General features: G+C 37.6%; 1 protein-coding gene and 1 long non-coding RNA gene across 3 annotated transcripts in view; both read left to right on the top strand.

Annotated features, from left to right (window-relative positions):
* The window catches only part of LOC311291565, a 116,774-nt gene that overhangs the window by 91,873 nt on the left and 2,245 nt on the right, over positions 1-22,656 (top strand). Inside the window, exons 2-3 of one of the 2 annotated variants that reach the window (XR_014627580.1) lie at positions 21,871-21,964; positions 22,077-22,142. This is a non-coding gene — a long non-coding RNA (uncharacterized lncRNA). The remainder of the gene's footprint in view (positions 1-21,870; positions 21,965-22,076; positions 22,143-22,656) is intronic. The other variant, XR_014627579.1, reaches the window with a different exon arrangement.
* LOC311298590 (NAD(P)(+)--arginine ADP-ribosyltransferase 1-like) lies at positions 16,624-17,583 on the top strand (the record flags this gene model as incomplete). Its single annotated transcript, XM_084421656.1, has 3 exons — positions 16,624-16,721; positions 16,797-17,446; positions 17,577-17,583. The coding sequence occupies exons 1-3, from the start codon at positions 16,671-16,673 to the stop codon at positions 17,581-17,583; spliced, it is 708 nt and encodes a 235-aa protein (XP_084277782.1). The 5' UTR covers positions 16,624-16,670.

The raw sequence follows: 22,656 nt of genomic DNA, 5'->3' as shown, positions 1-22,656 counted from the left end.
ACAACATGTCTGTGGTGTCCTACATAAATCGCCAGGGCGGCCTCAGGTCCCGGAACCTGCACAGGCTAGCAGAAAGCCTCCTGGTATGGGCTCAGCGCAACCTGCGCTCGCTGAGAGCAGCGCACGTGCCAGGGCTCCTAAACATAGGACCAGACAGACTGTCCAGGAACAATGTTCCGGCAGGCGAATGGTCTCTACACCCACAGACAGTCCAACTGATGTGGAAGAAATTCGGCAGAGCGGAAGTAGACCTGTTCGCGTCTCAAGAAAACGCTCACTGTCCGGAATTTTTCTCCAAGAGCAGGGACGCGCTGGCTCATGTATGGCCCCGCCGCCCGCTCTATGCTTTTCCCCCCGTCTCTCTCCTGCCTCAGGTGATAGAGCGGATCAAGGAAGAAGGATGCTCAGTACTGCTCGTAGCACCGTTCTGGAAAAACCAACCTTGGTTCTCAGTTATGATGCAGCTAGCGAGCACTGCCCCGTGGCCAGTGCCAGTGAGGAGAGACCTCCTCTCTCAGGCCCACGGCTCGATTTGGCATCCTCACCCAGAATTGTGGTCCCTTCATGTCTGGGCCATCAACGGGTACATGCTGAACTCCCAAAAGGAGTGTTAAACACGATCACGCAGGCTAGAGCCCCGTCTACGAGACGTCTCTACTCCTCGAAATGGTCAGTGTTTTCGGGCTGGTGCACAGCCCGTGGCGTGTCACCCACAGACTGTGGAGTGACGGAGGTGCTTTCCTTCCTACAAGAGCTGTTGGATAAGGGCAGGACCCCTTCCACGCTCAAAGTTTATGTGGCGGCTATAGCAGCGTTCTCGAGAACAACGCTTGGTCAGTCAATAGGAAGGAACGATTTAGTCATCCGCTTCCTTAGAGGGGCTAACCCAGATTGCAACATTGTTTCGGCCCGGATCCGGCCCACATCTGGCACTTGTGGAATGCGGATCTGGCCCACATGCGGCGTGGAATGACGGCACTTGGGCGGACCACTCCTGTTTGCCAGATCTGGGCCACAAGCAGGCCATAGCAATGCCACATGTCAGCCAAGAGCAAAGAAATAAACCAGAACTGGACCTTATCTGAGCCACAAAGTCTGTGTATAATAAATATGAAGTCATCTCAGCCTTAATAAGCCTGTTAACAAGCAGAATCACTGAAGGAAAGAAGAGAACAGAAAAAGAGACGAGCAGAAACACAAGAACTACAACTGACTTCAGCCACAGCCTTAGATGAAATCAACGGAAGAGAAAAGAAGACATTAAATCTGTGAAGATCTCAGCAGAGGAGGATTAAACAACTCCACAAACAGCATTACCAGCTTCACTTATTACTCACCAGACTGACTTTATTTCTGTCAGACGTCTACAGAAGTTTTATTGAGAATTAACAGAGGTTTAACTCTAATGTGTTTCATTTAAAGTCACCATAACAGTGATTAGTGTTTCCATTAGTTGGGCTCTTAACTCTTATTATACCTATTATCTTTTTTGGCTGCTATGACAGTAGCCGTTTTCCGACCAAGTAGTTACAGGAACTTAGTTCTAGGAACTGTCCACTTCTAAACAGTTCTAAGAACTACTCTCCCCCAAACTCGGTTTTGCTGTTTGCGTTCGCACTGGCCAAGTGGCCATAGGAACTGGTAGGAGGGGTAAGGGAGTGACGCAAGCACGGTGACTTTTATTTTGACGGCGTGACGAACCTTTATTTTGACGGCGCTGAGAACGCCAGAGCAAACAATGCTCGCATTCTCTGTGTTCATTAGTTAGCGATCTGTCTAACAATACTGTTTAATATGTTATTAGATAGAACTGTTATAGAAAGTAGACAGTATATGAAAAAAAGTTTATTAGCCTATGCCGTGTGGTTGATGTCCAGTGTTGCTAGCTGGGCAGATAAACATAATCATGTTTGGCTTGGTCCCCTCAAAGTTGCGTTGGATTTTCTCTTCAGCATAAAGGTTTAGAGACCCATCTATCACTGTTTTCCATGTTTGTATAGTTAGTTTCTGGAGTAAATATATAGGCTATAATCTGTGTGTTTACATTATAGCTGTTTTAAAAATGGCGGGTGCTGGTGTTCCGCGTGCGTTCGGTCATCAGCGTACACTAACGTCACGGTTAGTTCCTATAGTGCTGGTTTAGACCCTACTCTGAAGTGCGGTGCGAACACGCCGACATCCGGGTACTTTAGCCAATAGTTCTAGGAACTGTGAAAAGGTTCCTCCGATCGGAAAGCGGCTAGTGTGTTTGTCAAACACATTTGCAGCAGCAAAGAAAGATAAAGTAAAATGAGATCAGGTGATGATGGTTACCTGTTGATGATTTTATAGTCATCATGAATTAGCCTGTTTCACTGATGTCTTTGGAATATAACAATTGTGTTGATCCAGTAATATTGTTACATCACAAACCCTGTGTTACTGCAGCATGAGATCCAGCAATATAATAACAATAAGTTAGAAGACTTTATCAAACATGAGCACGAAAAAGTCAGTTTAATATGACACACACAGACATCAACAATCAGCGTATGAATCTCAACAATGGTGACAATCACAAATATTTAGATAAACAGATTAATTCAGAACATCACTGAAAAGCTAATAATTCATAACAAAAACAACAGCAAAAAATAAAAGCAAATATTTAGAATCAAACAAAATTATAGGACAATTCAGCTGCATAATTTATTCATGTTGCAATGCATGCTGGGAGTTTTGTACTATGCTGGTACCCAGCATGCATTGCAGCAAGGTACTTTTGATTGTCACCATTGTGGAGATTCATACGCTGATTGTTGATGTCTGTGTGTGTCATATTAAACTGACTTTTTCGTGCTCATGTTTGATAAAGTCTTCTAACTGATTGTTATAATATTGCTGGATCTCGTGCTGCAGTAACACAGGGTTTGTGATGTGAAAATATTAATGGATCAAGACAATTGTTAGAGTCCAAAAAAACATCAGTGATTAAAGGTTATTTCATGATGATTATTAAAACCATCAACAGGTAACCATTATCACCTGATCTCGTTTCACTTTAGCTTTCTTTGCTGCTGCAAATGTGTTTGCAAAAACACTGTCACAGCAGCCAAAAAAGACATAAGTTATAATAAGAGTTAAGAGTCCAACTAATGGAAACACTAATCACTGTTATGGTGACTTAAAAAAGAAACACATTACAGTTAAAACTCTGTTAATTCTCAATAAAAACTTCAGACGTCTGACAGAAATAAAGTCAGTCTGGTTAGTAATAAGTGAAGCAGGTAATGCTGTTTGTGGAGTTGTTTAGAATTAGAATTAGAATTAGAAAAACTTTATTGTCTGTCACAAGTGACAGAAATTTGTCTTTGACAAGGCAGGCTCAGATAACATAAAACACATACAAAAAGAAAACATAAATACACTCAAAACAATTTAGCTACATTAACTATACAAGCATGTGCAAAATGCAAAGATGTGATGTGTTCTATATATGATTGTTCAGTGTGGTAATGGCCGTGGGAATAAAATATTTTTTGTATATGTTTTTCCTTGCAAGTGGGACTCTGTAGCGTCGACCTGATGGCAATAACTGAAAGGATTGGTTAAGGGGGTGGGTGGGATCCTGTGTGATTGTAGTGGCTTTCCTCAATACTGACCGGGTGTGAAGTTCTATTAGGGGAGTTTGAGGGGAGCCTACTATCTTACTGGCTTGATTTATAATTCGTGCAAGTTTGGATTTGTACTTGACGGTGAGGGCATTATACCAGGCTGAAATATTGAAGGTGAGTATGGATTCAATGAGTGACCTGTAGACCCTAATTAAAATATCCTTGCTCGCATTAAAATCTCTAAGTTTCCTCAGCAGGTGTAAGCGCTGCTGGGCTTTCTTATACACAGTGTCTGCGTGCTGTGAGAAAGACAGAGATGTGTCCATCTCTGTCCCAAGGTATTTAAAAACATTAACTTGTTCAACTGGCTGACCATTGATGCTGAGGGGTTGAAACATTTGCTGTGTATTCTTGGTTTCCCTACTCTGACAGCACAGCTCCTTGGTTTTATCGATGTTGAGCTCCAGGGAAATTTCTTGGAATGTCGTGACCAAATTATTAACTGTCTGGTGATAAACAGACAGTGCCTTAGTATCGGACAAATGGGCTACTAAGGCCATATCGTCAGCGTACTTAAAAAGAAACATTCCATCCTTGTTACAAGATATATTGTTTGTGTAAACAGAGAAGAGAACAGGAGATAGAACACATCCTTGGGGGAGCCCAGTACTTAAAAACTGTTTCCTAGAATTAAAACCATTCACACGCACCTGTTGTGGTCTGTCCTGTAAAAAGTTCTTTATCCATAAAATCAATTTTGGGTGAACCTGAAACTCGACTAGGTGTTGCAGAAGTGTATATATGTGTACAGTATTAAAAGCAGAGGAAAAGTCCATAAATAAAATCCTTGTGTGAGTGTGTGATAAGTCCAGCTGTCTGGTAACAGTGTCCAAGAGAGTTAGAGTTGCATCCTCCACTCCACGTTTAGCTTTATAAGCAAACTGGAGTGGATCCAATCTTTCTGTCACAGAGCTGGAGAGGTGGTTACCTATTACTCTTTCCATACATTTGCAGAGTAGCGATGTCAGGGCAACTGGCCTAAAATCCTTGGGGTCTTTAGCATGTGTCTTTTTAGGAATCGGGATGATTGTTGATTCTTTCCACTGGTGAGGAACACAGCTTGAATCCAGAAGGCTCTGAAAGAGCTTGGTGAAAACCCCACTTAGCTGGGTGGAGCAGTCTTTAAGCACTCTGCCTCTGAGCCTGTCAGGGCCAGGGGCTTTGTGTGGGTTCACTCGGCTTAGGACAGATGCCACTAGTTTCTCATCTATGATGAGAGCCTGGTTGGATAGACTGGGGCTGGGGGGATTCCAGCTGACTGATGTGCTACAGTTGTCAAACCTGTAGCGACTGAGACAAATCAGACACAATTATTTGCCATATGCACACACAAATCTTTAAAAACTTCCATCCGAGAGCAGGGTCCCAACCCCCCAGGCGGGGCGAAAGGGGCCTGGTTGCCATGGCCGCGATCAGATAGGATGTTTTATGACTCTCAGGAATGCTAACAAGTAACTAACTCTGCCACAGATATCAGAACAAACTCTCCTGCATTCATTTATTGATGAACTGACTGACATGAAATGAACAGGCATTCCAGAACATTTTGAGAATGATTTACTGTTGTGTGTTTTGTCTTTTAATAATTCTGTTGATACTATGATCTCTTTGATACTATGTAGTTATTACAGGACCAACTGTCTATGTAACCCCACTTATACCATGTTTGGTCTCGATAAATTGGTACTTTGAAGATCGAAATGATTGTGTACATGATATGCCAATAGCTGTGCAACACATTAGAATTACTAAGAATCTTCCTTAGTAGTGTCATTAAACACCAATCCAGCATGCCAGTCCGAGTGAGCACGCTTAAGACAAAGGCTTGTAAATCCTGGTGACAGAAGAAACTCCCGCCAGACAGTCCACCCTTCTCATTGGTACAGCAAACCCAGAGAGGGGTGGCCATTCTCAGGCTTTATTAGAGACTGACCACAGTGACCGCCCTCTCTCTTCTCAACGCTTCTCATCCGACAACAAGGCAGCTTCTGCTGTTACTGGGGGAGGGGCTGGACCCCTTCCCCCCCACTTGGGCCCAGTTCCCTGGGCCCAAACAGGCCTGAGCAATGCCTGCCATGCTTTCATACTCCAAAAAGGGAGTCAGACTTTTCTTCAATCTAGAAAACAACTGCAACTTTACCATCACTGACTCAACGATCCACTCCTGGTCTTCAAGCCAGGACAGCAGGCTTCGACTCACAACAGCCATGTGCTCGAAGCCACCATGCTTTTCTTCAAGGCCATAGACCCATCAACGAATCCAATCTTCATCCACTTCAAGAATTTTCCACGATTGCAACTGCCATGCAAGTATTCTTTGATGAGATTGCTATGAAATAAGCTGATGGTTCTTTCATTTCTTTCCATACTGAAATAGATCGTATTCCATAGTTCTATTTCCTGTTTCCGGTTCCACATAACTCACCCCTTTACCTATGCATGTATGTATGGATGTATGAATGTATTTATGTTTGTTTAGTGTTAGTTATGTTTGTGATTTAGTTAATAAAACTTGTGCACAATTATGAATTTGGTTTCTGATCCTCTGTTTGCATACAAAGTCCCTTTTACGATTTTGATCTTGCTACATGCTAATTGCTGTACATAAGGAATAATTATTTTTCAGTGACCATGAACAATACATTTTCCTTAGAATAAATGAATAATCAAAGAGTTCGTTGGAACTGATTAATTGATTGTAATATTAATTTGGCTTACCTCAAAGTTAATCTAATTAACTGACCCAAATATTAATAATTAATCATAATTGGTAATTATGGATTATTATTAATATTTCCCCTTTGAGCTAATATTATTACAAACCTGCTGAAGAAATTATTTAACTGCTCTGCAAAGGAAGCAGGATCTTGACAGTTAATCACTGCAGGTTTAGGTGTTCTCCCCATCATGGTGTTTAACCCCTGCCATGCCATCCTCACATTCCCAGAGGTAAATTTTTGTTCTATTTTGTCCTTGTAGTGAATTTTTGCCATCTTAGCCTTCCCTCTAAATTCTTTCTGTAGCTCCCTCACCCGGAGTGTGTCTCCTTCTAAAAATGCCTTCTTTTTTAAAACCAGACAGATTTTCATGTCCTTGGTGACCCACTGCTTGTTATTTGGATGTATTGTTATTTGTTTAGTTGGGGTTACCACATCCTCACAAAATAAGATGTAAGAAGTTATTACATCAGTCAATAAATTAAAATCATTCCCGCAATCCTCAAAAAACAGACCCCAATCAGTCAACTCAAAACATCCTTTCAGTACTTCTGAAGTCTCTTCGTTCCAAACATTAATTGTTTTTTTAAGTGGTGCACACCTTTTAAGTTGTGATCTGTACTTTGGCAACAGCAGAATAACCTTGTGGTCGGAACGACCAATAGGAGGACGAGGTTTTGATATGTACGCATCTGGAATGTTGCCATAGCACAAGTCCAGTCTATTGTGCATTCTAGTGGGGACTGTAACATATTGCTCCAGATTAGGTAGGTGTTTGGTGACGTCGCATTTGTTAAAATCCCCCAGCAAAAATACTGGTTGTTCGCCAGACTGATTGACAGCCCTATTGTAACCGTCTGTTATATGTTCAGCAGCAAGTGCAAAGTCCGGTCCTGGTACATATACTAAAATCACAGTGATCTGGGATAATTCTCGGGGTAAATAGTGCGGTCTAAATGACACCGTCATTATTTCATAGTGCTTGCAGCACTCAGTCTCTCTCACAGTGAAATTGGTTGCCCACTTGTTGTTGACAGCTATACAGAGCCCGCCCCCAATCGACTTCCGTGTTTTCCGTACATCCCTGTCACAGCGTATGATGTTAAAACCATCCAGTTCAAAATCCACATCCTCAGAAAGCCATGTTTCTGTAAAACAGAACAAACTTGTTTGCCTGTAGTCTGAATCCGACCTCACGAGTGTGGACAGCTCGTCAGCCTTGTTCCGTAATGATCGCACGTTTGACAGGGTGATGGCAGGTAGCGGTAATCGACTACCTCTTTCTCCTCATTCTATTGCGGATACCTCCTCTAGACCCTCGTTTCCTCCGTATTCGCCTCCGTTTGCTGCCACGTACTAACTCCGGAGGAATCTGTGCTGTAGAAAGGGATACCTGCGATGGCTCGAAGTCAAGCCGGCTCAGCCTAAACAGATGATCCCGCGTGTAGACGAGCCTGCCTGGGCTGGTCTAAGAGTATCAGGTCCTAAGAAAAGTCCGTTTACACGACATAGACTCACGATCGCGAGCCAAATGTACGCTAAGTTCAGCACTGTTGTTATTGACATTTTGTCAAACGTAAAAACACAGTCTCTGGAACACAACACAACGTGAAATAACAAAAAACAAGAGCCTGACCGTGTCGGGAGTCGCGTTGACGTACCGCGCCCCACCGCATTAATCCTCCTCTGCTGAGATCTTCACAGATTTAATGTAGGGCTGTGCGATATATATCGTGAGATTGTTATGCGCATCTCGTCAGTAAAGCCGGTTCCTTGATTAGTAGTAAATCGCCATCACCTGCTTTCAGATGGAGCGGCATTTACTACAAAGAGACGTAGTTAACTGACAAGCTGAGCCATATCGCATTAATATCGCGGACGTATCGCCAGCGATAATTAATGCGATATGGCTCAGCTTGTCAGTTAACTACGGCTCTTTGTACACAGCAAAAACTCCAGTGTTAAATTAACACTCCTGGGAGTGTATGAGTCCACACTCAAGAGTGTTTAAGTTAATGATATAATTAAGCGATTAATTTAGTGATGATTGAACATTATTGAAGACACCTGATGTTAACAAGCAGAATCACTGAAGGAGAAAATCTCAAATTGTAAGTTACCGTTATGACGATCAATGGTTGCTTTAGTTGGACTCTTGACCCATATATTATTAACTTTAGATTTTGTTTGTCTGTTGTTTCTGAATTATAATCACCAGTTGAACAAAGAAAAAAGTGATCAGATGATGTTGGTTATATTATGACAATCATCATTTGAACTTGATCACTGAACTCATTAAAATCCTTCTTTCTGACTTCGATTTATGTTGTTGGTTAATGAATCTGCATAAATGCCCAGAATTTTTGATATAAAGGATTTCTTAAAAGTTGTTTAAAAAAAATATATATTCTTTTAGGCACACACAGATGTCAAGATTCAGTCTATGCATCTCAACAATGGTGAGGAGCAGAATATTCAATTAGGAAAAGTAAATTACATAGACAATTCAGATAATAATTTATTCATACCGCAATGCATGATGGGAGCCATTAATGAGTTGTGATTGGTGGCAGCCACTGCAACATGCTTTATTATTGTCACCATTGTTGAGATTCACAGGCTGATTATTGATGTCTGTGTTTTAAATGAATTTATCTAAATGTCTTTTGATCAGAACAATGTTTATTAAATATTTTGAATTGTAAGTAAAGTACTAATAATCATAGGTTGAAGAATCACTAAACTGCTGCTAACAAGTTAAACCAAACTATCTCAATAAGATTCCTTTTTCAGATCACAGCATGATTATGTCAAAACATAACCAACACTATAAAATAACATTTTACGTTGTTCATTTAACTGTTATAAACCAATAACAGCAGACAAACAACAGTAAATATTAAAGTAAACATATAATGGTCTAGAGCCCAACTAAAGCAAACACCCATCACCTTAATGGTAACTTACAATTTGTGATTTTCTTCTTCAGTGATTCTGCTTGTTAACATCAGGTGTCTTCAATAATGCTCAATCATCACTAAATTAATCACTTAATTATCTCCTCAGCCCTAAATGCCGCTTCATCTGAAAGCAGGTGATGGTGATTTACTACTAATCAAGGAACCGGCTTTACTGACGAGATGCGCATAACAATCTCACGATATATATCGCACAGCCCTAATTTAATGTCTTCTTTTCTCTTCAGTTGATTTCATCTAAGGCTGGGTCTGAAGTCAGTTGTAGTTCTTGTGTTTCTGCTCGTCTCTTTTTCTGTTCTCTTCTTTCCTTCAGTGATTCTGCTTGTTAACAGGCTTATTAAGGCTGAGATGACTTCATATTTAATATACACAGACTTTGTGGCTCAGATAAGGTCCAGTTCTGGTTTATTTCTTTGCTCTTGGCTGACATGTGGCATTGCTATGGCCTGCTTGTGGCCCAGATCTGGCAAACAGGAGCGGTCCGCCCAAGTGCCGTCATTCCACGCCGCATGTGGGCCAGATCCGCATTCCACAAGTGCCAGATGTGGGCCGGATCCGGGCCGAAACAATGTTGCTATCTGGGTATTGATGATAACAAAGAGTCGAGTGACTGGCGTATGGAAATATTGTTGCTTTCCGTCTGTCAGATTGTTCCTCTTTCTGTCAGGTACAACGATTTTGATCACAAAAAGTTTTTTGGTGGGAACTCGCAGTTAGAGTTAGTTAAAAATTTAAAGCAAGGTTTTAAAAAGGGTTTTACTCGATATTAGTACACATTTATATAAATTATTGTAGGCTATAGTATAAATGTTTTACTTTCATGTTTTGATTTTCAACAGATTGTTCTGCTCTTAATGTACTGTAGATTGGATCAGTCATATTTGTAATTTTTTTGATCCTCTAAATTTAGCTGGAAGCGAAACACTGTCTGGGCTTGGAAATTTACTTAAAGTATAAAAGTAAAAGTAGCCTTGCGAATGATAACCATTTTTTTTATGCAAAGCTACCTGGACCATACAAATGTTACTAGAGTGCAAGCTGAGAAACCTAAGTGGATATGGAAAAAAGGTTCTTTATATGCCATTGCCTACATTTTAAATGGATGTCTGCCAATAGGCCTAAAACATCACATACACAGTAAAATCCACAGTGTTAAATCAACACTGCTCAGAGCAAATATGGTCCCACTCTACAGAGTGTTAAAGTAACACTAAAGCGGTGTTAAAGTTAATGAGATAATTAAGTGATTAATTTAGTGATGATTGAGCATTATTGAAGACACCTGATGTTAACAAGCAGAATCACTGAAGGAGAAAATCATAAATTGTAAGTTACCATTATGGTGATCAGTGTTTGCTTTAGTTGGGCTCTTGACCCTTATATGTTTACTTTAAATTTTACTGTTGTTTGCGTGCTGTTATTGATGTATAACAGTCAAATGAACAAAGTAAAGTGTGATCTGATAGTATTGGTTATGTTTTGACATAATCATGCTGTGATCTGAAAAATGAAACTTAATGAGATAGTTTGGTTTAACTTCTTACCAGCAGCTTTGTGATTTTAATAGCATATGATTATCAGTACTTTACTTATAATCCAAAATATTTCATAAACATTGTTCTGATCAAAACACTTTCAAATGAATTTATTTAGAAACACAGACATCAATAATCAGCCTGTGAATCTCAACAATGGTGACAGTAATAAAGCATATTGCAGTGGCTGCCACCAATCACAACTCATTAATGGCTCCCATCATGCATTGCGGTATGAATAAATTATGATCTGAATTGCCTATGTAATTTACTTTTCCTAATTGAATAGTCTGCTCGTCACCATTGTTGAGATGCATAGACTGAATCTTGACGTCTGTGTGTGCCTAAAAGAAAGATTTTTTTGTTTTAAACAACTTTTAAGAAATCCTTTATATTATATCAAAAATTCTGGATATTTATGCAGATTCACAGTTATTCTGTAACCAACAACATAAATCGAAGTCAGAAATAAGGATCATAATGATTTCAGTGATATAACCAACACCATCAGATCACTTCTTTTCTTTGTTCAACTGGCAGTTATAACTCAGATACAGCAGCCAAACTAACTCTAAAGTAAATATATAAGGGTCAAGAGCCCAACTAAAGCAAACACCCATCACCATAGTGGTAACTTACAATTTATGATTTTCTCCTTCAGTGATTCTGCTTGTTAACTGCAGGTGTCTTCAATAATGCTCAATCATCACTCAATTAATCACTTAATTATCTCATTAACTTTAACACCGCTTTAGTGTTACTTTAACACTCTGTAGAGTGGGGCCATATTTGCTCTGAGCAGTGTTGATTTAACACTGTGGAATTTACTGTGTAGCCTATATGATTATTGTGACAGAGACTGGGACTCCAGGTTAATGTAATTGTGTATTCAATTGTGATTCTGTGAGAATTCACAGACCCAGTTTCTCTTTTTTAATCTTCCCCTTAACATTTAAAGGAATCTACATGTGGGCTATGTAATGATTTTTCCGCGAATGAATGAACCATTCCCTTTAGTTACTGTTGCTATGTCCGACAAGCGTACGCTGCTCTCACGCCACACCATGTTCTCACGCAGTGAAATAACTTATACATTGCGGAGCAAAGAGGACACTGACAACGCGCTGACAGACAGGACAGACCAGGTTACTTTTGATATGAAACAAAGTCTCACCTTTCAAATTTGGTAATTTTTTTTTAAAGAAATTTAAACAATAAATACCGTTTTGTGGCTCTTTAATGTGTCGTGACAGATCGCTGTAGAGCCTCAGTTAAAGCTGCTCGTGAATCGATCATCTCTTCCTTCTAGTTAATTTATAGCATCAAATAAACATGAATGAACATAAGAGGGAATGTTGTTTTTACGCGAAAAGACGTCGGTACACTTCGTTTTTCAAGTTTAAATCCTCCAATGTTAATCTACTAACTCTCCTGACTGCTTTGTCGGACAAAATGGCGGATTATGATTGGTAAGATCGCCTGTCAATCAAACTCCTTTCAAAGGGTTGATGACGCAAAAATAATGACGACTCCACTGAAATTATTTGAAACTGAAGTAACGAGTAAATTTTTTAAAATGTAAGGAGTAGAAAGTACCGATATTCATTCATTCACTAAATGTAAGGAGTAAAAGTAAAAAGTCGGCACAAAAATAAATAGTAAAGTAAAAATATCTGAAAAATCTACTTGAGTACAGTAACAAAGTATTTGTACTTCGTTACTTCCCATCTCTGGTGGTTTTAAACTATAACTTTCACTCTAACATTCAGACACACAGGCATCAAGAATCAGCATATGACATTAAATGTTTCATGTCGCAATGCATGCTGGGTACCAGCACAAGACAAAACTCACCCATGACTCCCAGCATGCATTGCAGCATGAATAATTGTATCACCATTGTGGAGATTCATATGCTGATTCTTGATGTCTCTGTGTGCATTTCATATATATATATATATATGTAAATGTTTATATATTTGGGTCCATAGTGTTAGACTAAACAGAAGCAAAACAAACTGTAGGCTTATATATAATCTATGGGGGGTCTGCAATATATGTAATTCATTTACTCTTGCAATATTAATAAGGTTATTAATGTGATTATATAGAAATATCTTTTTTTATGTACTTATGGTACTGAAGAATAAGTACATTTTAAAACGTTTGTCTTATTCAGCATCCAAATAAAGGTACCAGACAAATACTTGTATTTATCTATTAAATAAGTTATTTTAGTTTTAGCAGGTTCAGTCCAAACTGGGTTCAGAGATGACCAGTTCTGTGTGGATTAAGATGTCAGTTCCTCTTCTTTCTTTCTTCTTTAACCACACGCGTTTCTCTAAAAACATGTGTGGTTAAACTAACTGAGTTCTCACTCGAAAGTGTCAGTGAAATTACAGTGTAATTGAGAAGGAAGCTCTAGCTCTGTTACTATAGCCCTTCAAAACTCTGAAGTTTATCTGGGTGGAAGTGATAGCTCCATTTTGGTTTATACAGACCATAATCCATTGTGGTTCTTAACTCGCATGTCTAACACTAATCAACGTTTAATGCGGTGGTCTTTAATTGTGCAGGAATACCATCTTGACATCCGGCACAAGAAAGGAATTGAAAACATTACTGCCGATGACAGGTAAAATGTTTGATGATTAAATTTTATTAATCTGTTTTTCTCTTGGTTTACTTGAAATTTGCTAGTTAATTATTTTTTTCTTTATTTGTGGGGTTAGTAGGGAGGTGGGTGCCATTTATTTTGAACTTGACTTTTGCTCCTGTTTATGTTAGCAAGCAAGTTAGCTTATTTTGCTGTACAATTCTGTGTCTATATATATATATATCTTCATTATTAAAAAAATTGACTGGCAGCTACGGCTTCCAAACAAAAAACATAAAATTAAAGTGAAATATGCTAATTTAAATAAAGTGAAATTTGATGTCACCATGATGGAGTTCAGTGTTTGCTTTAGTTGGGCTCATGATCCTTGAGTTTTCATCATGAGTTTTTTTCTGGCTGCTTTAACTGTGTTTTTGATACACATTTGTTAAAGCAATAAATGCAGAAGAAGAATCTCATTAGATGATGTTGGTCATTTATTGGTGATGTTAAAGCATCACATGTTGACTTGATTCACTGATATGGCTTTGAGTCAATTCTCTGAATATATTAGCTGAGATTACACAAAATATGCAGAGCGACTTTAGTTTTATACAAAGTCTATATTAATGTCATACTTTATACACATGACCCTAATTATATTGTGGCAGTATTATAACGTTCTGATATGTATACAGAAAATGTTTTGGGCTGGATTCATTATTTAGCAGTAGAGAGACATGAGGGATCAACATATGAATCTCAACAATGGTGACAATCAGCAAAGCTTTTTTGTGACTTTAGTACAGGGGTGTCCAAACTCAGTCCTGGAGGGCCACTGTCCTGCAGAATTTAGCTCCAACCCCAATTAAACACACCTGAACCAGATAATCAGACCTTGATTATCTGGTTCAGGTGTGTTTAATTGAGGTTGGAGCTAAATTCTGCAGGACAGTGGCCCTCCAGGACTGAGTTTGGACACCCCTGCTTTAGTAGTTTGTATTGTGACAAGGTCAGAGTTGATCAGATTTTTTTCATTGTTGCGATTCATACGCTGATTCTTGATGTCTGAGTGAGTCTATGTGATCCTGTCAAAACATTTTCTTTATAATGGCTTCATAAACTCTATTAGAGTATCACAGCACTGCAGGATTTTCTGCACCAGTATTGGCATGCAAAATTAACAACTAATATTTTACAAATTAATCAGATATTAGACTTCACGTGGTATAAATCAGGCCACTACATGATAACTATCACCACTGAAAAAGTACCCAAATTCATCTGATCTGAGTTTCACTTCCTTGATTCCCACAATAATAAATATGTATCAGATACACAATTAAAGAAACCAGAAATAAACTAATGTTAAAAACTGAAGGCTCAAGAGCCCAACTAAAGCAAACACTGATCACCATAATGGTGACAGCAAACTTGATTATTTTCAATAAAACATCAACTTCTAAACCTCTGTTAATTCTCAATAAGAATGTTAGTATGAAAGAAATAAAGTCTGGATTGTAATAAGTGAAGATGCTGAGATCTTGAGAGATCTGGAAGTGTTTAATGTTCTGTTGGGGTTTAAAGTGTTTCTGTATGGTGTGTTTTGTGTGTCACCGTTGTGTTGAAGAGTAGAGCCTGAGCTTCAGTTCAGGATGAGCAGAAAAACACTGATGATATGTTTTATATGTTGCTTTATTTAACTAACAGTAACTGTGTAGTTGCAGATGCAGTGATGTATAGTCACTGTAAATCATGTATGTAGTTCACTGCAAGAGATTCACTTTTTACTAGTGATGGTGAAATGAAGCACCAGGGTTTTCCCCCTCGAATGTATAGTAAAGTGGTTCATTATTCAAAGCTTTTCAACACGTTGCACACTAATGACATCTTGTGGTCAAAAGGTGGAAAAGCTGCTTTTCTGTCCCAGAAGACACTTTTTTTTTTATTGTTTCATTTAATAAATCACTTTGTGCTCTGTAAACCACAAAGCAATACAATTAATCCTTATAATTCATGTGTTAGTGTTGATGTAGTTCTTACACAATATATGAACAAACAACTGTATGAATGAATTTATATAAAAATAAATAATAATAAATGGGACTAATTACCTTGTACAGAACAATTCTTATGAATCTGCTTTGATCAACAAATGCAGCATTATTCACATAAACTTTAGCCTCAGTCCTAATCCTTCATAGGCAAGGTTAATGTAGGCATATATAATCCAAATAAAAGAAATTTGTTGTGGAATGGTGAAGTGTGAACTGGGGAGCTGCCATTTTATTTTGTGGGTATTTAATAAATGAAAGATTTTTATTAAGGAACAGGACTTGTTCAACAGTGTGAGGGCTAAGTCTATTTCTTTTTTTATTTACCACTACTGAAGGGCATGACACTTGAAACCTGCTCAAGGGGTTTGCGCTATTTTTGAATCTGAACACAAAGCAGTCACGTGACTGTGTGTGGAAACGAAGCTTCGGACGGCACAGATCACGTGGTTATGGCAAAAAGTAAAAATGTAAAATGACTGTGTTTCTGTTAAAATGTTTAATGAAGATGTCTGTAAAAGTCTTTTGCACTCTTTTAAATTAGGATGTTTTACATTAATTTTATGTTTTTTGTATGGCAGCCATTGCTGACAGTCATTTGACTGTTTTTTAAGGGTTTTTTTTTACAGTGAAGGTGTTTGATCGTAATAATTCAGGAAATAACTGTAAAATAACAATGTTTTTCTCTAAAACATTTAAGGAAAATTCTGTAAAAGTTTTTTGCACTTTATTTAAATTAGTATATTTTACTTTATTGTTTGGCAGTTTAGCTAACAGTTTTAGCTAACAGTCATTGACCTTTTTTTTTTTTTTTTACACTGTATAGATAGTAATGAAACTGAAAGATGAATACCTGTGTACACTGTAAAAATCCACCTAAAAAGTTTAAATTTCATTAAAAAAATGATGAGTTAAAGTAATGTAAATGCATACGTTTTTCAACCTTACCTAAGAATATTGTTCTTTTTGCGTTTTCTTTTTGAAAACATACAACTCTTATAACTATAGGTTGGCTTTTTATATATCAGTGAACATCACATAGATTTTGTATGTGTGAAACCCGGTTGTTTCTTGTTGTCTGTGCTTAATAGCTTCACTAGATCTACTGGATCATCTGAGGTATTCGACTGAATCAAGATGCTGTTGATCATTGAAGCTCTTCTTCTCATTTCAGCTGCTGTAGGACAGGTGAGCTTGTGTTTGAGTATGAATATTACAGACATGAATACTGATGACTGATCATTATGATTCCTGTTACTGCAGGATCACAGAACTGCTGCTGAAGGACAGATATATCCACTGGATATGGCAGAGAATTCAGTTGATGACCAATTTCACTGGTGTTTAAAGAAGATGGAACATCGAGTGCAGACAGAATTTATGAAGAAAGAAATGTCTAACCCTGAATTTGCAAGAGTTTGGAAAGATGCTGAAAAGAATCACAAACCACCAGGGGATAATTTGTCAAAGAATCATTCAGTTGCCATTTATGCGTTCACTAACTCAGCTTTTAAGCTATTTGAGAAATTCAATAATGCTGTTCGTACTGATAAACAAAAATATAAAGATGGGAAATATTCATGGTATTCACTTCACTTTTGGTTAACAGAAGCGATGCAGATTCTGAAGAAAACACAAAGTAAATGCTACAATACTTACCGTGGTACTGGAGTTGAATTTGATAAGAATGTTAAAGGCAAAGAAGTTCGTTTTGGCCAGTTTGCTTCATCCTCTATTGATCGTACAGTAGCAGAACGGTTTGGAAAGAAATCTTGTTTTGAAATCTACACTTGTGAAGGTGCTGATCTGACAAAATATTCAAAGTTTCCTAAAGAGAAAGAGGTGCTGATTCCTCCATATGAGACATTTACAGTCAGTGATGTGCAGCCAAGAGCAAAGCAGAAAGATCCCTGGTGTGACACTGTGTTCATTTTGAAAAGATATACAACAAGAAGTGACCTGAACTGTGCAGCAAGCAGTGGAAACCAAGTTGGTTTTTTAAATGTTTTATTAATTTTAATCATTTTTTTGCAATGTGTTTAGCTACTAATCAGATAAACACTGCATGTTTCTTGTTGTTATTAAACATCAAATTAATTGTCATGCTTTATTGAATCAAATATTCATGCGCTGGTGGGAAAAGTCAAAAGAGCTGATTTAATATCCTAATCAAAGGTGCGATACCTGTCATCTATGAGAAAGTATTGGCATTATTGTCTATTTTAAATGTTTTGTATTGTATGCAATTTTATGTTGGTTGTTGTATGTTTTCTCTCTAATGGACATTGAGTCTGGAAATAAAGTTGAATATGAAATATATTGGAAAACTGATATTTGAATCTATGCAAAATATCCAGATAATACAACTTTTAAAATCATTTGAATTATACTGTCTCAACCAAATGTAAAACTTGTTTATAATATGTGCAATAAATATTGTAATTTGTAAGGGTTACAGTGATAACCTGAACACATTCAGAACAAAACTCAAGATCAAGAAAGTATGTAAAGTTCAATGATCTGCGATACACAGCAATCAGGTTTACAAGATTGACAACAGGTGTAAATATGATGATGATGACGGACAGATATTTCCACTGGATATGGCACTGGATTCTGTTGATGACCTTTATGTCGGTTGCAAAAAGACCATGAAATGTCTGGTTGAGAGAGAATTGCTACAGCATGAACTCGATAACTCGCCTGAATTCAATGTGTCCAGTCAAATAGCTGTAAATAATTTTAAGCCTCCAGCAAATAACTTGATGGAGAATCATTCAGTCGCCATTTATGTCTACACTAGATTACTACATTATTGAGGAACAAAGGTTGAATTTGATGAGAATGTTCTGAACACAAAGGTTCGTTTCGGCTCATTTACATCCTCCTCTCTTAATCTTACACAGCAAAAACTCCAGTGTTAAATTAACACTCCTGGGAGTACATATGAGACCACACTTGTAGAGTGTAAAGTGTTAAAATATGAGTGTTAAATTAACACTCAAGAGTGTTAAAGTTAATGAGATAATTAAGTGATTAATTTAGTGATGATTGATCATTATTGAAGACACCTGATGTTAACAAGCAGAATCACTGAAGGAGAAAATCACAAATTGTAAGCCACCATTATGGCAATGATTGTTTGCTTTAGTTGGGCTCTTGACCATTATATTATTAACTTTAGATTTTGTTTGGTTGTTGTATCTGAGTTATAACTGCCAGATGAACAAAGAAAAAAATGATCTGATGGTGTTGGTTATATATTGACAATCAACATTTGAACTTGATCACTGAACTCATATTTCTGACTTAGATTTATGTTGTTGGTTACAGCATAACTGTGATTCTGCATAAATATCCAGAATTTTAGATATAATACAAAGGACTTCTTAAAAGTTGTTTTGAAAAAAAAAAAAATCTTTCTTTTAGGCACACAAAGACAACAAAATTCAGTCTATGCATCTCAACAATGGTGACGAGCAGAATATTCAATTAGGAAAAGTAAATTACATAGACAGTTCAGATCATAATTTATTCATACCGCAATGCATGATGGGAGCCATTAATAAGTTGTGATTGGTGGCAGCCACTGCAACATGCTTTATTATTGTCACCATTGTTGAGATTCACAGGCTGATCATTGATGTCTGTGTTTCTAAATAAATTAATTAATTTGAAAGTCTTTTGATCAGAACAATGTTTATTAAATATTTTGGATTACATGAAAAATACTGAAAATCATATGCTGTATAATCACAGAGCTGCTGTAATTAACAAATCCAAACTATCTCAATAAGTTTAGTTTTTCAGATCACAACATGATTATGTCAAAACATAACCAACACCATCAGATCACATTTTTTCTTTGTTCATCTGACTGTTATAAATCAATAACAGCAGACAAGCAAAATTTAAAGTAAACATGTAAAGGTCAAGAGCCCAACTAAAGCAAACAATAATCACCATAACGGTGGCTTACAATTTGAGATTTTCTCCTTCAGTGATTCTGCTTGTTAACATCAGGTGTCTTCAATAATTATCAATCATCACTAAATTAATCACTTAATTATCTCATTAACTTTAACACTCTTGAGTGTTAATTTAACACTCATATTTTAACACTTTACACTCTACAAGTGTGGTCTCATATGTACTCCCAGGAGTGTTAATTTAACACTGGAGTTTTTGCTGTGTAGAGAAGCAGAAGAATTTGGAACTAAATCTTGTTTTGAAATCAAAACTTGTGAAGGTGCTGATGTGATAAAATATTCAAGGTTTCCTGATGAGGAAGAGGTGCTGATTCCTCCATATGAGATGTTTAAAGTTACTGATGTCAAGACGATAAGAGATCATGCAGGTCTATGGTGTGACACTGTGTTTGTGCTGGAAAGCATTGGAGTAAGAAGTGAACTGAACTGTGATCTAACAATAAGATCAAGATTTAGGAAGTATCGGTTTGGTAGACGCTTACGAAGACAGCGATTAACTTCGCATTCAAGGTATAGAGGCCATGCGTTATCCAGTTTACGAGGAATTTATGAGGACCCCATGACCTTGGCACTGCAATTCTGCTCTTCAGTTTGAGCTGTATAATACTTATATATTAATAAACATATATTGAGTGCTGATTTACATGATTGCATCTGATTAGGAACGCTTGATGAACACTTTTTATTTTTTTTTATATGTTTTTTAACAGCAAAAATGCAGTATAATTTCACAAAATATATATTTTTTACCAGAATAAAAATGCATGCATTTACACAAAATTTACATTTTCCAGTTAGGTGACGGAATGTGTGTTAAAGGAAAGAATCCTTCAAAATAAAGGCAAAAAATAAAGGACCACAAAACCAGTCACATGGTCAATTTTTTTAAATTGAGATGTATACACTCTCAGAAAATAAAGTACATAATTGTACCTTTAGGGGTACAATGGCTTGTCACTGGGGCTGTACCCTCAAGGGTACAATATTGTACCCTTGGCATAGGGTACATATTTGTACCCTTGTGATTTGTACCTTAAGAGACCAGTCTTGTACCTGTGGTGACAATTTTGTACCTTTATTTAACAGTACAAAAATGGACACTTAAAAAATGGTACAACATTGGCTTTGACAGGGTACAATCGTTGACTATAATGAGATATATATTACACACACGCAGAAGTAAAATAAAAATGTATTAAATACTTTTCATTTTCACATTTTCCAACATTTCATTTTAAACTTAATGTCTAACTGTGACATATAAATTATCATCTGAATAAGTGTCATTTGCCTGAAAGTCCATTTCATGTCCTTTCATCTCGACGCCGGTTACTTCTGTGCCTGCTTCTGATATTTTCTGAAGGACCTCCTCGGTTGAAAGCCCTGTAAGAACCATGAGTAACCGTGCTCTGACTTCTTCTCCACCGATGGCCAAAAGAAAGAAAGGCCGCGAACTGGACGTTCTTTTAAATTGAGATTCAAGCAGCCAATCAGGGCTGGCTCTACATACACTCTCTGAAAATAAAGTACATAATTGTACCTTTAGGGGTACAATGGCTTGTCACTGGGGCTGTACCCTCAAGGGTACAATATTGTACCTTAACCTTTAAAAGAAACGGTACATATATGTAACTTTTAATGCTTTTTGATCCTCAAAAAGTTACATATATATACCTTGAGGTCCAACAGCAAACACTCCAGTGTTAACTACACAGTAGCACACAGAATAACAGGCTGAATAGGTGTCCGGTGTGTTAACGTAACACATTAACAGTTATTCAGCTACGCAATAGCATAAAGAACATATACCCGGGAGGCTGAATAGGCTAAATTAACATAAGCCAGCGAGTCCAACAAGCAAGTTACCAGACAGTAAACAAGTTTACTAAGCTCCCGCGATCTCATTCCACATCACTGAATCCATTGAATTTTCTTCATCCGTGTCGCTTCTGAACAATTCCGCCAACTAGAGCGCCCTCTCGCGGCTGTAGACGGTAATGTTTTCTCTTGGTTCATCCCAGTCTGAATTAATTTTGATATATAAATCGCACCTGATTATAAGTCGCACTGTCGCAGGACCAGCCAAACTATGAAAAAAAGTGCGACTTGTAGTCCAGAAAATACGGTAGCAACTTACAAATGAGGTACTACTTGCCATAATACAACAGTAATGCAGTAATACAAAATATATTATTATCATTAGTAAAAGAGTATGGCAGTAAGATGATAGATTCAATGCCTCAATATTATTCAGATATTTTGCCAGTAAGATAATATATATATATATAGCCTATATGACCACTAACACATGTTAAAATGAGCAGAACACTGAATTCTATTTGGTACAGGTCACGATGCAGAGAAATATTTTGTCATTTTTTCAAAAGAAAAGGCCAGAGAGTCACAGCCCTAGTGTATCCTGTCAAGAAACTGAGAGGACAGGTAAGTAATTTGTGGGATTTAGAGAGAATTCCTATTTAGTGGTAAGGGAAGAATATGTATTGGTATTTATTAGTAGCCTATATGTAAGAAGCTTCATATGATTTAATTTCAGATTTTCAGTCAGACTGTGAGGATTCCGCTCAGATTCTGAGTGTCACACAAAGTCATGAGATTGAAGGTGATTATGTCAGGGGGAAAGTCAAGGCTGTTCTTTGTGAAAATTTGATACATAATATAAACATTCTATTAGATATCAAATTATTAAGCATTGTCTACTTTGCAGAAGCAGATGCTGATTTTGTCATCCCAGGTGAGCGTTTGGCAAGGGACAGGTACATAAGGAAAGGGCCTATTCACAGGGAGGAAGACAGATATCCAAAAACTTTACATGGAAGCAAACTCAGAAGTTTCAGCAAGTCATGGTTTGAGAAGTATCAGTGGTTAGAATACCACAAAACAAATGATGCTGCTTTTTGTTTTCCATGTCGAGTTTTTGGACACAGTACATACCATGACAAGTTTTCTGCTGAGGGGTTTAGGGATTGGAAGACTGCTTTGGAGACAGGGAAAGGCTTTGACCGACATAATGCAAGCCAACTACACAAAGACAACTTTCAAAAGTGGCAGATGTACTTGATAAATGATCCAGTTGATGCACAGCTGTCAGTACAGAGAGCAAACCAAATTGAGCT

Source organism: Rutilus rutilus (genome assembly GCF_951802725.1).
Source record: "Rutilus rutilus genome assembly, chromosome: 1".
Taxonomy (NCBI): domain Eukaryota; kingdom Metazoa; phylum Chordata; class Actinopteri; order Cypriniformes; family Leuciscidae; genus Rutilus; species Rutilus rutilus.
The sequence above is the reverse complement of the archived record's forward strand: the minus strand, read 5'-3'. Positions and strand labels throughout refer to the sequence as shown.